General features: G+C 38.1%; 3 protein-coding genes and 1 long non-coding RNA gene across 4 annotated transcripts in view; 3 read left to right on the plus strand and 1 right to left on the minus strand.

Annotated features, from left to right (window-relative positions):
• Positions 1-16,841, minus strand: part of LOC309494003 — a 195,783-nt gene that overhangs the window by 71,215 nt on the left and 107,727 nt on the right. The window lies entirely within an intron of this gene.
• Positions 1-16,841, plus strand: part of LOC309493674 (adhesion G protein-coupled receptor E3-like) — a 100,600-nt gene that overhangs the window by 68,259 nt on the left and 15,500 nt on the right. The window contains exons 8-12 of the mRNA XM_082162864.1: positions 3-122; positions 9,675-9,856; positions 9,966-10,127; positions 10,203-10,409; positions 10,487-10,719. Coding sequence (XP_082018990.1) covers positions 3-122; positions 9,675-9,856; positions 9,966-10,127; positions 10,203-10,409; positions 10,487-10,719 — 904 coding nt within the window. The remainder of the gene's footprint in view (positions 1-2; positions 123-9,674; positions 9,857-9,965; positions 10,128-10,202; positions 10,410-10,486; positions 10,720-16,841) is intronic.
• Positions 1-16,841, plus strand: part of LOC309493630 (uncharacterized protein) — a 456,302-nt gene that overhangs the window by 47,580 nt on the left and 391,881 nt on the right. The window lies entirely within an intron of this gene.
• LOC309493889 (adhesion G protein-coupled receptor E3-like) lies at positions 10,994-14,221 on the plus strand. Its single transcript, XM_082163172.1, has 3 exons — positions 10,994-11,192; positions 11,274-11,436; positions 13,558-14,221. Exons 1-3 carry the CDS (start codon positions 11,107-11,109, stop codon positions 13,612-13,614), a joined length of 306 nt encoding a protein of 101 aa, XP_082019298.1. The 5' UTR covers positions 10,994-11,106; the 3' UTR covers positions 13,615-14,221.

Raw genomic sequence — 16,841 nt, forward strand, 5'->3', positions numbered from 1 at the left:
AGAGGTTGAAGTCTTCATGGTTGGATCCAAAGTCACCTTAGATAAAATCCCTCGACTTGACACGACAAATTCTTCTGTGGACATCGATCTCATTGGGATCGCCAAGAACAACAATGAAACAAGTATGTGAGATGTTTCTGTAGGTTAGAAACATTTTAGAAAGAGTTATCCCATTCCCACATAGCAACATTTTTACGTCCCAGATCCGCTGCATAATTTATTACTGACTGTTATAATATTGCTGGATCTCATGCTGCAGTAACACAGGGTTTGTGATGTGAAAATATTATTGATACAACACAACTTTTAGATTCAAAAGACATCAGTGAATCAGTCTATTTCATGATGATTATAAAACCATCAACAGGTAACCATCATCACCTGATCTCATTTCACTTTAGCTTTCTTTGCTACTGCAAATGCTTTTTACAAACACACTGTCACAGCGGCCAAAAAAGGCAAAGATATAATAAGAGTTAAGAGCCCAACTAATGGACACACTAATCACTGTTATGGTGACTTCAAATAAAACACATTAGAGTTAAACACCTGAGGCCGGATCTGGGGCCTCATTTATAAACGTTGCGTATGCACAAAAGAAGGCGTACGCCGCTCTCTACGCAATAATTGGTATTTATAAAAAGCAAACTTGACGGGAAAATGTGCGGTCCTTCACGCACATTGTTAATTCCCAATAAAAACTTCTGTAGACGTCTGACAGAAATAAAGTCAGTCTGGTTAGTAATAAGTGAAGCTGGTAATGCTGTTTGTGGAGTTGTTTAATCCTCCTCTGCTGAGATCTTAACAGATTTAATGTCTTCTTTTCTCTTCAGTTGATTTCATCTAGACTGTGTCTGAAGTCAGTTGTAGTTCTTGTGTTTCTGCTTGTCTCTTTTTCTGTTATCTTCTTTCCTTCAGTGATTCTGCTTGTTAACAGGCTTATTAAGGCTGAGATGACTCCATATTTAATATACACAGATTTTGTGGCTCAGATAAGGTCCAGTTCTGGTTTATTTCTTTACTCTTGGCTGGCATGTGGCATTGCTATGGCCTGCTTGTGGCCCAGATCTGGCAAACAGGAGTGAGCCACCCAAGGGCCGTCATTCCATATATGCCATCATTCCATACTATTATGTGGGCCAGATCAGTTTTCCACATGTTGGCATGTGTGGAATTATTTAACACAAGTATGTGACAGCTAGCCCCGCTCACCCCTATTCAATTTTGTCCATCTCTCATAAACCACGCAAACTCTGACCCAGGCGTACGCACAAAAATGGGTGAAATGAGAAATGGCGACACCGTCGGCAGATGGAAGAAACACGTGAAAGTGTGTGAAAGTGTGTGAAACTGTAGACCATTGTGTAAAAGAAATGGCAATACTGCCTCTCATAAATAACATGAAGACTTCACAAAGCAAGTCTTACAATTAACAGCCTACACAAACACCCGTTTGATCGATCTGCAGTGTAAAACAAACAAAATCAAACGAAGATTACAACAGAAATGCAAATTAACACATAGAAAAGTGAAATATGTTCTGCAATAATATTGGCATGTTATGCAATTTATCCTCGTAACACATCTGTAGCTTGTCAGATGCGATCAAATGGATGGTAATAAAATGTCATGATGCCATCACAATGTGTAATGACGCACAATTCACATTGAGTGAAGTTACGTTTCTTGGTTTTCCTCTCTGTGTTTGCCATGATTTCGCAATAGATGAATATTAACTTGTGGGCGTTTCACGGACTATTTATGGGCAACTATGGGCATGACATGAAGCCGCAAAAGCTGCGCTACATTTAGAATTGATTGTGATTTATTAAGGGAAAACTGCGTAGGATGTGCGTGCGCACGGTTTTATAAATCCGAATATTTCTGTGCGTTCGCACGTCCTATGTTTCATCCGTACGCCACTTCTGACGCAAATCCTACGCAAAGTTTTATAAATGAGGCCCCTGGGACGTCAAAATGTTGCTATGTGGGATGATTATGTTAGAACACAACCAACACCATCAGATCACATTTGCTCTTTGTTCATCTGGCTGTTATAACTGAATTAAAGCAGCCAAACAAAATCTAAAGTTAAAGTAAGGGTCAAGAGTCCAACTAAACTAAACACCGATTAAAAATGTATTTTCTCCTTCAGTGATTCTGCTTGTTAACATCAGATGTCTTCAATAATGCTCAATCAACACTCAATTAATCACTTAATTATCTCATTAACTTTAACACTGCTTCAGTGTTACTTATAACACTCTGAGTGTGGACTCATTTTTCTGAGAGTGTTAATTTAACACTGCACTCTCAGAAAATAAGGTACATAATTGTACCTTTAGGGGTACAATGGCTTGTCACTGGGGCTGTACCCTCAAGGGTACAATATTGTACCCTTGGCATAGGGTACATATTTGTACCCTTGTGATTTGTACCTTAAGAGACCAGTCTTGTAGCCTGGTAATACCAGACTCTGCTACTTCACTTTGCTTCGTAGACAGAGTCTGGAATGGCATAATGGAGAAGTGTTTTCTCTCTCGCTAGGGGGCGCTTGTCTGAAGTTTAAAATCATTGGTTACCCGTAAGCCAATCAGATAAGTTTAGTTATGACGTATGTTATGCGCCTGTACAGCCGCATCGAACCACAGACATCATGCATCGAACTCAAATCTATGATCGAACTTCCACTGTAAACCTGCTGTAAACACATGATGATGCGAGCGAAATACCGGATTGATCATGGATGTAAACGACTTTTGCAGATTATGCGAAGTTAATCTACGCATCCACGGTACAATCACGGCCTCTAAACATATTTTTGACAGAGTGAAACAAGAAAATATTTGTAGCCAACTCTCAAATTTAAGATTAGATCTTTTAACCCTCTGAGGTCGAGAAACGCGCCGACGCGTTTTGCTGGATTTTTTTCACATAGCAGCAACATAAACTTAAATTACTCCGTCATTTATGGTTATACAGAAAAAAGAAATATAAAAAAATAATCTGTGATATTTCTACTTTTGTATGTGTCCACTTACAATCAAATCAAAACATTGTGCTTTTGTAAAATAAAGAAAATAAACAGGGTGTGCGTTCTGCCTCTCCGTCGCGGTGAACTTTTTTTTCTTGAGCACGTCTATAAACTGAAACATAACTCAGCGAATCCTTCTCACACATTTATGAGCCATATACCTTTATACACATTTAAGTGTGTACTTTTAAATGATCGGATTCAAACTGAAAACAAATATTCTCTGTTTAAGTAATTTGTATAAAACCAACAGGATGTCCAGTATCTCAAACGCTTGCTAATTACTTTTTAATTCGACACGCCCACTCGCGCAAAAGAGATTCACATGCAAATCTCCACATGGAACACGAATGCCCTCGTTACCTCAAACACAAAACACCAACAAACTTCACAAGTCTCTGCTTTTCGTCGAGTTTGGAAGACACGTCTGAGCTTACATTGGATTTACCCCCAGAAGAAGAAGAATGCGATTTGAAGACAAGAAAGATGTAAGGTAAGAAATTCTTACTTATTAGTTTATGGTATTGTTGCATAAACTTCACATTGCAGTTGAACTGTGCTAGATATATGGTGAATATTATACTATTTAGACCTGTGTTTCCTGTTAAATACTGTTTGTGGATATCTGCTCAAACATAGATATGTATAACCATAATGTTTAATATTTTGGAGCGCGATGGCGTTTTAATGTATCATATTTTGGAGCGCGCTGTGGGTTTTAATGTATCATATTTTGGAGCGCGATTGCGTTTGAAAGGAAAAATGCACCAAACATTAGGCTTTATGTTTTTACTATTATCTCATTTCATATCATCATAACGAATGGAAACATTTGAAGTAACATATGATAATCAATATATTTTTCTCTAGCGTAGTTGTTCTTGAAATCTTTTGGAAGATTTAATTTATTGTTATTATTATTTTATGCAGCACTGCGTAGCCTATGCCTACAAGGCACAACAAACCTGGTGTTCATTATTATATTTTTGGAAACGTGTGTGTGTGTGTGTGTATTCTGTGAATTTTAAAAATAAATTTTAACCAGAAAAATCTAAAATCTATTCCCAAAATCGTGCAGCCCTATAGTTTCTCTTGATATCAGTGTGTTCACAGTTTTTTCTTTTTTTTCTTTTTTCTTTCAGGGACCAGATGCAACTGAGTCCTGCTGACTTCAACATTCACATGAGTCTCTGTATATGAACATGGTAAAGTGAAAATCAAACACCTTGGAAATGAAAGGTATGTTTTTAGGAATGGCACAAAGGTCGCTGTCTTTGGATCATTGTTTTCAATGTGCTCTTTTGTCATTTGTATTTTTGGATTGTGTTGTGTTGTAAATAAATCCAAACAATCTAAAAGCCATTCTTTTTTAAATCCCCTCATTCTTTGTGCAAGGTTGCTCTGAATGACAGGGCCTGATCGCTCCTAATAGGGCAGTTAGGGGAGTGTCTTTGTCTTTCTCAGGTGTTAAAAGCTTACATATTCATGAGATGATCACGCCCCTTCGCATATGGCTTTGTCACACAAAACACGTCTTAGAAATTTTAAATCAATATATTGTCTTATCTGAATGAGCAGTCAGGGTGATTTTCACATAGTTTTGGAGCAAATATTCTAGGCTATGTCATACAATTTTCAAAAGTCTTGTGAAGAAATAATCAGTATGGGTTTCATGGCCTTATTTCAGTGAGAATTTTTTTTTGTATTTTCACAAACCACGCATAAATGTCATTATCTCAAAACTACAAACTTTTACATACATGCTGCTGATATATTATTGTAGCAGAGTTTGTGCTGAATACAGTGTAATTAGACTTTAGCCATGAAAATGTCACTAGTAACAGAAAAAAACACAAATGTCAGAGCATGTCAGACCACCTCCAGGGCCCAGAAAACAGCTCAGACCTCAGAGGGTTAAACACGGCTCTTTGTTCCTCACAAGTCTGTTGGAAATGCTGCAACTTAATTTCAAGATTAGAGCATTACCAGGGCCGCATTAAGACCTCACTGGGCCCCGGGGCTACGAGTTACTGCATACTGATGGATTTATAGCGTTTTGGAAAAAAATTGATGGATTTATAACGTTTTGGGGAAACAAATGGATGGATTTATAGCGTAAAAAAAAAAAAAAAAAAAAAAAAATTTAAATTCATCATCAACAATATTGTTGTTTGATTTAATGATCAGTGTTCAACATGTTATCTTTTTAAAAAAAAGTCTTTTGTCTTTTATTTTTCGTTTTCGCATTTAAAAAAAAACAATGTTAGGCTGACAGTTCTCCATTACAGAAGCGGTACTAAAAGACTTTAAAACTTTCACAGAGACCTCAAACAGAAAGCACAAAGCCTTTCTTTAAATAGACTTTCGTTTTGTATTAATTGTATCTTAATTTTAATACATTTTCCATTAACCAATTTCCTGGATTTTAGCCTAAATAAAAAGTAGGCTAAATATAGCCTATATAATCAAGCCGGCGCCTGAACTGGAGCTTAAAGCTGCCGTCGGCAAGTCTGGCAGATTGGGTCGATTAGCCAAAATTTTGAATGTTTACAACTCTCATGCCCCTCCCCACTACCAGCGAGCACCCTCCCATCGAGGTCGTGCTCGTCAGTGCGTCACTGTGCGTGTGTACCTGATTTTCTGTGAACGCGTCCGTCTCTTCAGCATCTATCAACACCATGGACTCGGAGGTAGGCTGCCATGGCTAATCTATCCATAGATAGCAATAACCGAGGAATTGGAAGCTTGTTAGTAGATTTTCTCTCCGCCATCACGCTTCATGCAATCTCCAGGTGAACTTCAGGCGTGGCGTGTGCATGTGATATTAACGTGCGCGAGTGAGGGGGATCTGTGGCGTGTGCACAACCTGTGATTGACAGTCAGATCTCACACCCCCCCTGCGCTGATTGGACCTGATGAAGCGGGAGCGCTGGATTTTTGCAAAACAAATAACACGCTCCAGGTGGAGTTAGAAGCTCGGGTTTTTTTCTAAAACCACCTTATTTATGTTGTTCTGTCGGATTATAGTGTCGATTACACTGAATATGATAAAAAAAATGTTGCCGACGGCAGCTTTAAGATCATCCCGAAACTCATCGTATAAAAGGTAGCCTGCTCGCCTCACAGACCTAAACAATTTTGAAATATATCTATTATCTACAGAAAGCTTGAAATCTTTACTTTTAAACAGAACCATTCAAAACAAAATAAAACTATGTAATCGAAATGTGCATTTCTCTCCGGCCCGGCGCATTCACTACTGAAGATCGCGAGTGAGTAGCCTATCGTCAACTTCATCTTTGCAATAAACATATTCATAATCATTACTTGCTGGTTCTTTGTGACACTTTTAGGTGCGGTTTATGAACGCGTAGCATTTGTTTTCCGTCACTTTTTTTTTTTTCATATGAGAATGTTAAAGAGACATGCAGACTAAGCACGTTTAAATCTGCGATGAAAAACACGGCAGGCCTTTCTTTTCTTTTCTTTTCTTTTTTTTATCAAAAAATGACTTTCTGATACAGCACAGGATTGATTTCATACATGTGAATATAGAAATAAGTTATCAATATTCATATGAAATATTACATCTTATTATTAAAATGTTTGAAATGATTACTCCAATTATTACACTTGTTTTTTCATTAAAGTTTGCTCCAAGAACACATTCATTTGCACATTAGATACAGTGTATTAGATACATTGCATTAAATGGGAATATTAATTTATGTCCATTTTACCCACATATTGCATAAAGTACAATGGTACATAAATTCATTCTGTTAAATCTTTCATAGCTTAGCCTAGTTGAGAATCATTTTCATCATTTCTTCTACTTTCTATTTATAGTTTTCATCTATTATCACGGTAACAATTGATAAATTAAACTTTTCCCAAAACCAGTCGGGAGTAGGGCCACAACATCACCTCCATTTAAAAGGTTTATCAAACACTCTTCTTGTTCTGGCTTCAGTTTGAAAAACCCCGGAATGTTCTCCATAACAGAGCGAATTGCATCCCGTGTCTCGTTTCCCATTTCCGCAGTCGTTTCGGTTTTCGATTTCTCTAACCTACAATGTAAAACTCGGCGCTTAGCGTCTACGTCACGCTCTCAGCCCGCCCTCTGTTCGTTGATTGGCCCGGCCGTCCGAAGGCCGGTGGAAAACTGAAAGATAGGCTGCTATCTCAGACTGACTACAGGAGCGAAATGAAATTAGCGGAAGTAGGACGTCTGACGTAGTCAGGCTACCAGTCTTGTACCTGTGGTGACAATTTTGTACCTTTATTTAACAGTACAAAAATGGACCCTTCAAAAATGGTACCAAATTGGCTTTGACAGGGTACAATCGTTGACTATAATGATATATATATATATATATATATATATATATATATATATATATATATATATATATATTACACACACACTGAATTAAAATCAGAATTTATTCAATCCTTTTCATTTTCACATTTTCCAGTATTTCATTTTAAACTCAATGTCTAACTGTGACATATAAATTATTATCATCTGAGTAAATGTCATTTGCCTGAAAGTCCATTTCATGTCCTTTCATCTCGACGTCGGTTACTTCTATGCCTGTTTCTGAAATTTTCTGAAGGACCTCCTCGGTTGAAAGTCCTGTAAGAACCATGAGTAACCGTGCTATGACTTCTTCTCCACCGATGGCCAAAAGAAAGAAAGACCCGGAACTGAACATTCTTTTAAATTGAGATTCAAGCAGCCAATCAGGGCTGGCTCTACATACACTCTCAGAAAATAAAGTACATAATTGTACCTTTAGGGGTACAATGGCTTGTCACTGGGGCTGTACCCTCAAGGGTACAATATTGTACCATAACCTTTAAAAGAAACGGTACATATATGTAACTTTTAATGCTTTTTGATCCTCAAAAAGTTACATATATGTACCTTGAGGTCCAACAGCAAAAACTCCAGTGTTAATTGAACTCTCCTGGGAGTTTATATGACTCCAGACTCAAGAGTGTTAAAGTTAATGAGATAATTAAGTGATTGATTGAGTGAGTGATGATTGAGCATTATTGAAGACACCTGATGTTAACAAGCAGAATCACGGAAGGAGAAAATATAATTTTTTAAGACACCGTTATGGTGATCAGTGTTTGCTTTAGTTGGGCTCTTGACCCTTAAATCATTAACTTTAGATTTTGTTTGGCTGTTGTATCTGAGTTATAACTGCCAAATGAACAAAGAGAAAAGTTGATCAGGTGGTGTTGGTTATGTTTTGACATAATCATAATTTAACCTGAATCACTGAACTCATTTAGAATCTAATCTCAAGCTTAAATGTATATTGTTGATTACAGCATCACTGTGATTCTACAGCAAAAGATTTTCAGCATTTTCAATATAATCCAAAAATTCTTAAAAGTTGTTCTGATCAAAAGACATTGAAAATTACTTTATGAAGAAATACTGACATCAATAATCAGCCTGTGAATCTCAACAATGGTGACAATAATAAAGCATGTTGCAGTGGCTGCCACCAATCACAACTCATTAATGGCTCCCATCATGCATGAATATGAATGAATTATGATCTGAATTGTCTTACTAATTTCCTTTCCCTAATTGAATATTCTGTTTGTCACCATTGTTGAGATTCATACACTGATTCTTGATGTCTGTGTGTGCCTACAAGAAAGATTTGTTTTATCAGATCAACTTTTAAGAAATCCTTTAGATTATTTCAAAAATGCTGGATCTTATGCTGTGGAATCACAGTGATGCTGTAATCAACAATATACATTTAAGTCAGAGATTAGACTTTAAATGAGTTTAGTGATTCAGGTCAAATTATGATTATGTCAAAACATAACCAACACCACCTGATCAACTTATCTCTTTGTTCATCTAGCCATTATAACTCAGATACAAATAAATCCTAATGTTAACAGTTTAAGGGTCAAAAGACCCAACTAAAGCAAACACTGATCACCACAACGGTGTCTTAAAAAAATTGATTTTCTCCTTCAGTGATTCTGCTTGTTAACATCAGGTGTCTTCAATAATGCTCAATCATCAGTCAATGAATCACTTAATTAGCTCATTAACTTTAGCACTCTTGATTGTTAATTTAACACTCATATTTTAACACTTTAACACTCTTGAGTCTGAAGCCAAATAAACTCCCAGGAAAGTTCATTTAACACTGGAGTATTTGCTGTGTTATAATGATTTAATATCAGTAAATTGACTTACAAAACTTTTATTTCCTTTATTTCAAGGCTACTCAAATATAGTGATAAGTTAAAATCTACCTTAAATGACTAAGGTATCATTAAAACCTAAAAAAACAAAAAAACTTTTTTTACAAAAAATAAAATAAAATTACTTAGCAGAGGCTGTCTTTTGATATTGTACCTTAACCTTTAAAAGAAACGGTATATATTTGTACCTTTTTATGCTTGGGGACATATATGTACCTTGGGGGACAGAAATGGACTCCTGCTGTACCCCTATTTCTGAGAGTGTGGGGATTTTGCTGGGTGGGTTACCACTAAGCCACATTTGCTTATTATAATTATTTATTTATTTATTTTATTGTTGTTGTTGTTATTGTTGTAGTATTGTATGTAAGCTGCTGTTTCTGTCACACAGGATCAGCTGCTGTGGCTTTCATGAGTTATAACACAATGGAGAATCTACTGAAGCCAGACTTCTTCAACACATCAAATGACACGATTAAAACCATGATGTCCACTGTGATCTCAGCTACTCTTCCCAAAACCACCAACACTAAACTCACCAAACCAGTCAACTTCACCCTCAAACACATCAGAGTGAGAGACTGAAATATGTTTTTGTCCAACCTGAGAACTGATGAACATCTGAAAACATCTAATATTCAGTGTTGTTATATTTTCTGCATGTTCTTTCTTCTTTTTGCAGGAGTTTGACCCCAACGGTTCTCTGTCCTGTGTGTACTGGAATATCAGCGAGTGGATTGTAGATGGTTGTTCTGTTTTAAAGACCAACAGCAGCTACACTGTGTGTTCCTGTGTTCATCTGTCCACATTCGCTCTCATCATGCAAACCAGCCGCCCATCAGAGGTACGAGAACATTTATAGTGAGCATTGAAGAACAGCACAGATTTGGCACTCATGTACTCTGACATGTTTTCTCAGAGCGACTCACTGCTGGAGCTGTTGAATTTGGTGTGTGTGATCGTGGGGCTGGTGTTCCTCAGTTTGGCTCTGTTGACCTTTGCCCTTTGTCAGTGGAGTCCTGGAATGAATAATGTGGCTCGAATCAACCTCTGCCTGAGTCTGCTGTTGGCTCACCTTCTGTTCCTGCTCACACAACAGTTCCTGAGCCTCATACGCCCTCATCAGGTGAGAATGATGAAGGAGCCCTACAGCTCAGCACAGTCTCACTGAGAATCATCATAACCGTCTCTCATGATCTCCAGGTGTTGTGTGCCGTGATATCAGGTGTGCTGCACTTCCTCTTTCTCTCCGGCTTTGTGTGGATGTTCATTGAAGCTGTGCTGCTCTTCATCTGTGTGAAGAACCTATCACAGATCAGCTCCAAAAAGAGGGAGGTGCTTAGCAGTGGATTCCTGTGTATGATTGGATATACGGTTGCTCTGGTTGTGGTGGCCGTGTCTGTCGGGCTGCTTCCTGAAGGATACGGCAGCGAACAGTGAGTTGCTGTTGTTGTTGTGTTTTTAAGTTCATTTGATTTTGGAATTAAAGGGAAATAAAGCAGATTGGGCCTTTTGTGACTTGTGATTTCTTATCTGATAAAAAAAAAAAAAAAAATGTATACACTGTAAAAGCTTAAAAGTTTAAAAAGACTAAAAAAGTCAACACCAGACATAGTATTTTTGACACATTCATTCAGTTCTTATATTATGTTTCCTCTAAACAGTTGCTGGATTAAAATGGATAAAGGTTTTATCTGGAGTTTTCTGGGTCCTGTTTGTGTCATATTAGCAGTAAGCACATTTCTTATTTTTCATGATTTTAATTTATATTAAAGGGAAAACAAGGTGATTATTTTTTATTTTTTTTTACTTTTCAGTTAAACATGATTCTCTTCATTAACATCATCATCAGTCTGAACTCAACTCTCAAAAATCTGAACGCTGAAGTTTCACAGATGAAACAAACCAAGTAACAAACATTCAGATTCAAACACTCCATAGAAAATAAAAAAAAGTAGTCAATAAAGACACTTTAACTCTTTCTCTGCAGGATTATGACAGTTAAAACACTGGCCCAGTTTGTGATTCTTGGTTGCTCCTGGATTCTGGGTTTCTTCACTAATGACAGTAAGGAGCTGGAGATCCTCTTCCTGATCTTGAACTCCCAGCAGGGAACCTTCATCTTCCTGGTCTATTGTGTCCTCAATAATGAGGTCAGACATCACTCAATTTACCACCATATTCCATTCAAAACTGAACATGAAAGACTGTTACAGTTGTTTATTACAGTTGTTTTCTTAGGCAATCCATGACTATTATAAAGAAATGTCAGTGTCAGTTGTTTAATATGTTACTATTCTTCCATTTCCTTCCTGTAACACAATGTTAAAATGAGCAAGTGTCCGAAATTTAGAAAGCAACATTGTGACTCAGGCCCAGATTTTGTGACGGAATGTTCAAATGAGTGAAAATTATTCAAACTCCAACTGTCAAGCTGTGTCTGAAATCGCTCCCTATCCACTATATAGTGCACTATTTAGGGTGTAGGCCATTTTGTAGTGGTGTCCGAATTCTGAGTGAACGACATCATTCCCTACATTCGTTCACTACTTTTACCCACAATCCTCTCTGAATTCGAGTGTACATCCGATGTACACTTGCTGAGACACTATTTCCCACAATCCAACACGATAAGACGATAGAGCGCGAATGAGAAATAAATATGACGGACGGCAACAATGTCACCATGGCAACGGCGCACGCGAGATAGAAAACAATAATTTGAAGGACACTTAACAATCATTTGACTGACTGGAAACCCCGCGAAAGTAATGAAAGTAATGTTTAAATAACGGAGGGGTTTTTTTTTTGACAGTTTTATGTATGTATGTATTTATTTTATTTATTTATTTATATATACCGTTATATCTATATTTGAATAAACAAATGTGTTGTGTAGTGTTTTGTTCTCTTTTATTTTCACATATAAATGTAAAAAGTAAATAAATATGACAAGCAAGTCTTTTTTTTAAATCAAATAACGCAATAAACGTGAAAAATACATACATACAATTGTTACATACAATTCATACAGCCAAAAAAGGAAATATCAAAGATGGGTAAGTAATGTTTATGACGAAATTGTCCGAGCTCTCTGGCGCGTGATAATTATGTCAGCGTCCGAATTCGCTCACTCATTTTCGTTCACTCTTTGCTGATGTAGTGCACTCAACTGCCATTCACTATGTAGGGATTAGTGAATGAGTGAACGAGTGAGCGGTTTCAGACACAGCTTCAGAATATAATGTCTTTGATATGTCTGTCTGTCCTCATGCATAGCATTACTCCTCTCAAACTCCACGTTTTTAAACTACTTCAAACTTCAGTGTTTAAAATCATTTTCGTCCTCCGTAATTAGTTCAGCCATTTTATCATCACACTCCATAGGTTTCACTCTCTTTAGAGACAGTATATAAAAGTAAAGTATCGGTAATACTTTATAATGTTCAGTTGTAAGTCATAAGTAGTTAGTTAATGATGAACTAACCATTTACAAAACATTCATAAATGATTAGCTAGTAATGTACTAACATTTTGTGATCATGATGTGTAACACATTTACAAGTGATGAATAGTTTACACTTTAGATTAGGGGATGCAGAAAGTGTTGTAAATGATTTATTCATGCGTTTACACATCATCTATAACAGGTGTTGAACACTGTAGTGTGTACTGCAGTGTAAGTGCTGACTGGTGAGGGTATAGACGGCTGTCTTCTGTAGTGTGTAGTGTAGTGTGTAGTGTGTACTGTGTAGTGTGTAGTGTAGTGTGTGCTGCAGTGTAAGTGCTTACTGGTGAGGGTATAGACGGCTGTCTTCTGTAGTGTGTAGTGTAGTGTGTACTGTGTAGTGTGTAGTGTGCTGCAGTGTAAGTGCTGACTGGTGAGGGTATAGACGGCTGTCTTCTCTGAAACACATGGAGTCTTTAACCACTGTGCATCTGATGTGAGCAAAACATACAAAAAAATTAACATCATTTATTAAACATTTATGAAATGCATAGTCATGTTTTGTAAATGATTAGTTAATCATTAACTAATCAATTGTAGATGACTTGTAACGGAATTTACAAAACATACATAAAATCTTAGTAGGCCTATATCAGCATATTTATGAATGTTTTGTAAACGATTAGTTCATCATTAACTAACCACTTAAAAATGACTTACAACTGAACGTTAAATGTTACCGGAAATTCCACTGTGGTTCATGAGTTTCAGAGGTTAAATGGATGTCATGAAGTCACTCAGCTCCTCTCGTCTCATTCTTGTCCAGGTCAGACAGCAGTTCAGGAAGTTCTTCAGATGTCTTTGCTGTGTCAAACAACACTGAGGACTACAGCAATCACGATCAGGAAATAAAAAGTGCCATTATTATACGTGCATTTTATATAACAGAGTGAATGTTTTGGGAATTTTAAATTCATAATTCAACTTGAATGATAGGAAACCGTTATACGAGTGTCTTATTTTATAGCTGTTAATGTTATTGATGTAAAGCTCTTAAATTTGATTTAGTCTTTTGTAAACACAGGATTGTTTGGTGGAGGGTGAAAAGCATATTTTTACAGATTCTTCAGAATAATTAAGCTGAAAAATTTTCAAGTAAATGTTGGCAAAAATAAATAAATAACTGTTTCATGTGTGCATGGTGAAGGGAAATAAATTAATTTACATTCAGAGTTGTAAAGTTATAAATTTGTCAATCTTGCAAAATTATATTTTTGTTTGTGAAGGTCAGAAAGCTGTTTCTTTTTGTAAGGACCCATTTTACAATACACTACTTTAATTGTCTCGTACAAAATATGTCATAAATGTATTTTCAAGAGGGAGGGCCAGAGGATTTATTGGTATAGTGAAATAAATTTAAATGTGCAGCTAATGTCGCATTCAAAGTAAATCTGTGTCTTGAGTTTTTGTATTAAAACACATGAAAGATTTTTGCTTTTGTTCAGGTCACATTCACACTTTCCTGTATTATTCAAATGCATTTTTGTTACAAAATATCTTAACAAAATGATTGTCAAAGTCACAGGCTCAGTCACCCTCAGCACTACACTTCCCAGTATCATTCCTGCTCACCACCTGCACACACTCCTCCATCACCTGCACACACTCCTCCATCACCTGCACACACTCCTCCATCACACTCCTCCATCACCTGCACACACTCCTCATCACTTGCACACACTCCTCATCACCTGCACACACTCCTCCATCACACTCCTCCATCACCTGCACACACTCCTCATCACCTGCACACACTCCTCCATCACCTGCACACACTCCTCATCACCTGCACACACTCCTCATCACCTGCACACACTCCTCCATCACACTCCTCCATCACCTGCACACACTCCTCATCACCTGCACACACTCCTCCATCACCTGCACACACTCCTCCATCACCTGCACACACTCCTCCATCACCTGCACACACTCCTCATCACCTGCACACACTCCTCATCACCTGCACACACTCCTCCATCACCTGCACACACTCCTCCATCACCTGCACACACACTCCTCCATCACTCCTCCATCACCTGCACACACTCCTGGGGATATTTTGGGGATATCTAATTTAATTTTATCAATCAATAAATTCCTCTTGAAACAAACTTTGTTGTATTATTTTAATTTAATACTGTGAAGCTGCTTTGATGCAATCTGTATTGTGAAAAGCGCTATACAAATAAACTTGACTTGACTTGACTTGACTCCTCATCACCTGCACACACTCCTCCATCACCTGCACACACTCCTCCATCACCTGCACACACTCCTCCATCACCTGCACACACTCCTCCATCACCTGCACACACTCCTCCATCACCTGCACACACTCCTCATCACCTGCACACACTCCTCCATCACCTGCACACACTCCTCCATCACCTGCACACACTCCTCCATCACCTGCACACACTCCTCCATCACCTGCACCTGCAAGCCGTCACTCGTCATCACTCTTCAGCACTGCCTATATCAGCAGTCACCCCTCACTTCACAATCGTCTGGTCTTGTTGATCACTACGTCTTAACTTCACCGGCTCCTTACCTGATCATCTCACGTTTGAGAATCCTCACCTTCTACGTCCTTCATCTTCACTCCAGATCTTCCGCTCTTCATCCGCCAGCACGATCCCTTTATAAACACAGAGATGGAGCAGCCAGATAAATACTAATGTTAAAAAGTAAAGGGTCAAGAGCCCAACTAAAGCAAACACTGACCACCATAATGGCGACTTGAAACGAAACATTCCATAAAACATTACCATCTAAACGTCTGTTAAATCTAAATAAGACTGTGTGTAGATGTATGACAGAAATAAAGTCAAACTGGTAAAATAATAAGTGCAATGATGGCTCAAAGTCAGTAGTTCTTGTGTTTCTCTTTTTTCTGTTCTCGTTTCTCTTTCCTTCAGTGATTCTGCTTGTTATCATCAGGTGTCACCACTAATGGCCAGTCATCACTTAATTATCTCATTAACTTCAACACTGCTTCAGTGTTAATTTTAACACTCTGTAGTGTGGACACATATGTACACTGAGGAGTGTTAATTTAACACTGGGGATTTTGCTGTGCATGTTTCATGCCACAGTGACAAGCATTCGCGGAGTTACAGATAATTTTCTGTCGCATTTCAGAATGAACTTCTGTTTCTCCTCACTTTATGTCCATCCTCTGTTTCCACAATGTAAGATATAGGTCCGACTTCACTGAGCACGGTCGCTTTTCTGTCCCAGCAATTAGGTCCCTCGATTCTCACAGTGTCCTTTTCACAAAGAGGTTCCAGACTTTTTGTAGCTCTGTCATAGGCCATTTTTTTGTCTGATTTTGAGTCTCTTTTTGTTGTTAATCCAGTTGTTATTGTCTCGTCCTGGTTGCAATTGCGGTAGTGTGGTGCGGAGCTTGCGACACATAAGTAGCTCAGCAGGGGATGCTCCATACTCCAGAGGTGCAGCTCTGTAGCTTAGTGAAGCAAGGTGAGGATCAGTCTTACCGTCCTTGGCTTTCTTCAGTAGTCTCTTAACAATTTGTACTCCCTTTTCAGCCTGACCATTGGCTTGTGGGTACAATGGGCTTGAGGTAACATGCTTGAATCCGTAGTGCTTCGCAAACTCTTTAAACTCTCCACAGTCATACTGCGGACCGTTGTCACTCACAACACAATGTGGGATTCCGTGTCTGGCAAAGAACCCTTTCATGTGCACTATAACAGACTGTGCGGTGGTGCTGGAGAGCTGCACAATCTCAGGGTAGTTCGAGTAATAGTCTATAACAAGAAGATAGTCCTTGCCATACAGATGAAATAAATCTGTGCCCACCTTTTGCCAAGGATCAGTGGGAAGGTCGGCCACCAGCATTGGCTCCTTGACTTGTTTGTAGTGGTGTCTGAGGCAGATGTCACATTTCTCAATCATTTCCTCTATGTCTTTGTTGATACCTGGCCAGTAGATGGCTTCACGTGCTCTTCTCTTACATTTTTCCACTCCCAGGTGTCCTTCATGAAGACGCTGAAGCATGTCCTTGCGCATGGTCTGTGGGATCAC

Source organism: Leuciscus leuciscus (assembly GCF_965113295.1).
Source record: "Leuciscus leuciscus genome assembly, chromosome: 3".
Classification (NCBI taxonomy): domain Eukaryota; kingdom Metazoa; phylum Chordata; class Actinopteri; order Cypriniformes; family Leuciscidae; genus Leuciscus; species Leuciscus leuciscus.

Excerpts from the sequence above, each read along its gene's own strand:
- LOC309493889 (XM_082163172.1), top strand. The coding sequence starts at position 11,107 with ATGATTCTCTTCATTAACATCATCATCAGTCTGAACTCAACTCTCAAA. Across the intron at positions 11,193-11,273 it reads TCACAGATGAAACAAACCAA|GATTATGACAGTTAAAACAC; the intron begins GTAACAAACATT and ends CTTTCTCTGCAG. Across the intron at positions 11,437-13,557 it reads ATTGTGTCCTCAATAATGAG|GTCAGACAGCAGTTCAGGAA; the intron begins GTCAGACATCAC and ends ATTCTTGTCCAG.